The sequence below is a fragment of the Clupea harengus genome, chromosome 14, assembly GCF_900700415.2.
Source record: "Clupea harengus chromosome 14, Ch_v2.0.2, whole genome shotgun sequence".
NCBI classification, from domain to species: domain Eukaryota; kingdom Metazoa; phylum Chordata; class Actinopteri; order Clupeiformes; family Clupeidae; genus Clupea; species Clupea harengus.
The window spans coordinates 3,685,304-3,689,680 of record NC_045165.1 but is presented as its reverse complement, the minus strand read 5'-3'; the positions used below and the strand labels follow the sequence as shown (position 1 = coordinate 3,689,680).

At 47.7% G+C, this 4,377-nt stretch overlaps 1 protein-coding gene across 1 annotated transcript; it reads right to left on the bottom strand.

The window, feature by feature from the left end:
* Positions 1-1,416, bottom strand: rhov (ras homolog family member V). The gene is made up of 3 exons (XM_012838478.3): positions 839-1,416; positions 685-743; positions 1-457 (listed from the first exon to the last, which is right to left on the bottom strand). The coding sequence occupies exons 1-3, from the start codon at positions 996-998 to the stop codon at positions 14-16; spliced, it is 663 nt and encodes a 220-aa protein (XP_012693932.1). The 5' UTR covers positions 999-1,416; the 3' UTR covers positions 1-13.
* Between the last annotated feature and the right edge of the window lie 2,961 nt (positions 1,417-4,377).

The window sequence follows — 4,377 nt, the reverse complement described above, 5'->3', positions numbered from 1 at the left end:
TGTCCTTTTTGGCCTAGATGAAGCAGAAGAACTTCTTCCAACCCCCGCTGGAGAAGGTCTTAGCGCGACCCATGAGCCCAAGTTTCCGTGCCCGGCAGGCCTTGTGTTTAATTGCAGCAAAGGTGGCAGAGTCAAAAGCTTCCTTCAGGTTCTCCTGGGTCAGGGCAGAGCACTCCACATAGTCCTGGGCCCGGATCTGCTCAGCCAGCCCGCGGGCCTGAGAGTTCTGAACGGGCTTGGACCTGAGCTGGTTCAGGTTGATGAGAACGTTGACGTCGTGTCGAAGGTCAGCCTGGGTGCCCACGAGGATGATGGGTAGTGTAGGATTGCGGGCTCGTAGCTGGGGGATCCACTTGGTGGTGATGTTGTGGAAGGACGTGGGGTTGACCACGCTGAAACAGAGGATGAAGACGTCCGTGTGGTCGTAACACAGGGATCGAAACTCGTCATACTCCTCCTGCAAGCAGACATAAACTGGGTTAACATCTCCTGAATCTTGACTCTTGATTTGTACAATTTTGTACAAAGTCCTCATTAGTTTGCAGAGGGGGTATAATAAATGTCTGAGTATGATGATGAAGTTAGGTCAAAGTCTAAAAGACTAAGAACGCTCTTGAAATATTACATCCGACTTATCATTTAAAGTTTGTTTGTGAAGTCTAGCAGCTTAGCCAACAGCCTTACCTGTCCCGCAGTGTCCATCAGTTGAATTCGAACGGGTATTCCATCCACTGTAACCGACCCTGAATGAGGTTCAGACAGGACAGTCGTCACAACCATGATCACAACACACAATCTCACACCACATCAGTCCATCATGATTCATGAGGTAACTTACCAGTGAAGACATCGAACGCTGTCTGACGGTATTCGTCGGGATATCCGTTGGCAATGTAGCTGATGATCATGCTGGTCTTTCCTACGGCTCCGTCTCCTACCAACATGCAGCTGATGGTCGGCTTTTCCTCCGCACCACTCCGACCCACCTCAGGTAACATTCCAGCAGGTAGGCCTAGTCCACACGACTAAATTTCCAGCAAATGGGGGCTAGTAGATCGCTTAATCCTGGTAGGGTTTTCTGAGGGTTGCAGACTGCGTACAGTATCTCGACAAGCGTGGTACACAGGCGACCCTTCTTCGACAGACCCCAAGTGTGTATCCAATGGCAGCGGCCTCTCGTTTGATTTAAACCTGGCGCCCAATCGTCTCACTTCTCGCTGCGTCGTTGATGGCTTTGATGTAAAGTGGATACAATTGCCGGGGTCACACCCCTCGGCCTATTCAACACGTGGGAGGCAACGTTAAAACGGTTTAACGTTGACAACGTTAAAAAAGTAGACCAAAGTTGTCCCGGTGAAAAAAACCCTCAAATTAAATCCAGAGTGTCATGGTAAGTGTAGGCCCACAGCCCCAAGACGGTGTGACCTAAAATACTGGTGCTACCAGACTTGTGTCGTAAACGTTTAAGACTCTGTATTACTGGTATTTCTCGTTTTACATCTTGCAACGCCTGGTTTAAAAGCCTCGCCTTAAATTTTGATTGGTTGTTTTCATCAGCACTGAAAGGGATTAGAAGCACCGGCGTGGTAGGCGTGGGCCTACTTTGAACGGTGTAGGGAAATATGATCGTTAATCTGTTGATACGGCGTCTGTGAAACTTCACATAGCCTATAGACCTATGTCTGTTGGCTTGTGTTACGCAGATTTTAGAGTTAATTCCCATTGTGTTTTGTGCTATTAATAGATAATGTCTTCTCTACTTGTGTGATCAGTGTTCATTTATTAACTCGTTTCACTGATTTTATTGTTTTAATTAATATTCTTAGCCTTCCATTCAATTCTTTTTAAATATACATTAGTTTAAAATGAGCACACCACACACACACACACACACGGATTTGCTTTATCTCTAAAGTCTCTTGTTGCGTCCTTTTCTCTAATCCCACATTCCCACGATACAAAACAACAGCGATTGTTTGGGGAAGCCGTCCCATGCTGCGTTCAACACCCTCCTGATGCTTGGCCTTCTAGAGATCCTCCTTTAGTGCCCACTGTTGGCCTTAACCCACGTCTCTTCTCACCAGACTATCTGAAACCTCCTCATGTATCTCCCACTGAAGCGTAATGGGTTAAGTCCGTTTTGGTGCAGACTCCACAGAGTCTTACGGTGTGCTTAGTCAGTCAGAAACATTTATTGCCCCTTACTATTATGGGCTACGCATGTTTATTGTGTTCATGCAGCAATTCCGTGTGTTTGCCTGTAGAGGGCTCTGTTGCCTAAAGCAGGAGCTCTCCTATTATGAGTTTCTGACCCCATGCATGCAAGGCTCCCTATTGCCCCCAGCGACACCGCCAACCAAATCGTGCTTCGTAAATGCAGCCCCTGCAGGACGGACATGGACAGTCTGTTAACAGCCACTCTGCCCTGGGCCCAGCTGCCAGGTGCTGGACTGGACACTGTGCCAAATGCTCCGGGAGCTGCTGTGAGTTTGTGGGATTTCCTCCGCTGACGTTGGCCACTGACACCTTTCTGTGAAGTCTATGTTATATGACATAAGCGGTAGTAATTGCTTTATGACGGCCATCCCTGGTGAGCAGTGTCAAAAAAGGGTTAAAGCAATCTCTTTGTAATGCTAATGAGTGGATTTGTGTCTGTTTGGTGTAACACCATTGTATGTTTACAGTGTGTGTCACTCTGCAGTTTACGCTGATTTCATACAATTGACAAGATTAAAATCTCGTTGTAGAGAAGATCGAGTAGGTTTATAAGATAAGCACAGCACTCCAAATATGTTGCCCAGGCCTTCCCCGCTTCCTCAGAACTTCAGCAGAATGTTGGTAACTTAGGCCTAAATGTTAGGGAAGGCTTTGTCATTGCCACTCAGTTCAGTGAAAATATATTTTGGGTAAAAACTGTAAAATTAGACGACATTTCTTATCTTTCGGGCCCTGCAGGAAGTTCTGGGGGCATTGTGTGTGGAGGTTTGAGTTTCCTGTGTGCCGACTCGCTGCGTCCCTCTCACTCCCGCTCCCACCTGCGAAGTGAGTGATTAATCGTGAATTTATTCCCGGACGCCTCGGGAACGAAACATCTGGGCCTGCGTGGCATCGCTTACACGTATCACTATCGCCAGTCTCCACGCATTGCCATGACACCCGCGTTTCACCAGACCTCCCGCTTCCATAACTCAAGGTAACATCTGTGTGCAGGAAACAGCTGAGGCCCGTCGTTGGAGCCATTGTACTCCTTTACCCCTATGTTTCCCTGGTGTTTTAAATGTGTCAGCTTAGCATCAAAGAGAGAGTGTGTGTGTATGTGTGCAGTGTAAGTGAACTACGTCAGTTTTATGTTGAATCATTATAATACTCAGCGTGACGACAGTTTGTTTACGGCTGTTCTCTGCAGAGTTCTGTGTGAACTAATTGCATGTCTGTGTGTGTTTGCATGTATGTGTGTGTGTGTGTGTGTGTTTCCTAACCTCTCCATCGGAGGGCAGTAGCTCCCTGCTTTAATTGTGAGAGTGTTTTGTAAGCCCACGGCCCACTATTGCCAAGTAACGGCTGCACCCAGTCATTGTGTCTGTGTGCGTTTTACTGTCGTTAATGGTTGCGCATTTTCTCGCTTTTGAGTGGGAAGGCGGTTTCAGATAGCCCAGACGTGTAGTCAAAGCCTGACATGTTTTCCGTGGTGTAATCTCTTCAGTAATGGCCGCCTAATGGATTTCCTCTGCCTGTGCTTCGTGCCCCCCACTATCCCGGCGTTTCGGGCCTCGAATGCGCACTGGATCAGCTTTGGGGTGTCGTGGTCGGCTCACCTTATCATGTCTGTCATCATGGTACCTTACTCTTGTCCACAACCTTAAAACAAAACCTCAGCACAATAGAAAATCTGCTAACAAGGTATTAAAAGATTATGTTGCCCTAAGCTGGAGATAAAACATGCTTGAGTAGAATCAAATCACTGGCATATCATAGTGACCTAAAGTGTTGTGCCCCTAACCATTCCAAATTATCCCCGCCTCCCCTACACACACACACACACACACACACACACACACACTCTTAGCCACACACACACACACACACACTCCTGCCACTCACACATGCAGGCTCACACTAAAGGTCTTATATTCGAGCATATCTGGTGAAACAGTACCACGAAGTGCACGGCTTCCTTTTCAAATGTTCTGGAAAGTTTTGCCCAGGTTATGTTATAACAGGATTTTGGTGGTGCATCCTGAACAAATCAGATAGGTTACAGCTTCCTGAGTCCCCTCCCATGGTGCTTGCTGGGGACGGTGGCCTGCTTGTGGCCGCACTCTCCAAGGGGGGGCCATAGGATTGGACCGTGCTCTCCTAGGAGGGGGGGGGGGGGCA

Coding starts and splice junctions, on each gene's coding strand:
- rhov (XM_012838478.3), bottom strand. CDS start 998: ATGTTACCTGAGGTGGGTCGGAGTGGTGCGGAGGAAAAGCCGACCATC. Junction 744..838: donor AGCGTTCGATGTCTTCACTG/GTAAGTTACCTC, acceptor AACCTCATTCAG/GGTCGGTTACAGTGGATGGA. Junction 458..684: donor TGATGGACACTGCGGGACAG/GTAAGGCTGTTG, acceptor GTCTGCTTGCAG/GAGGAGTATGACGAGTTTCG.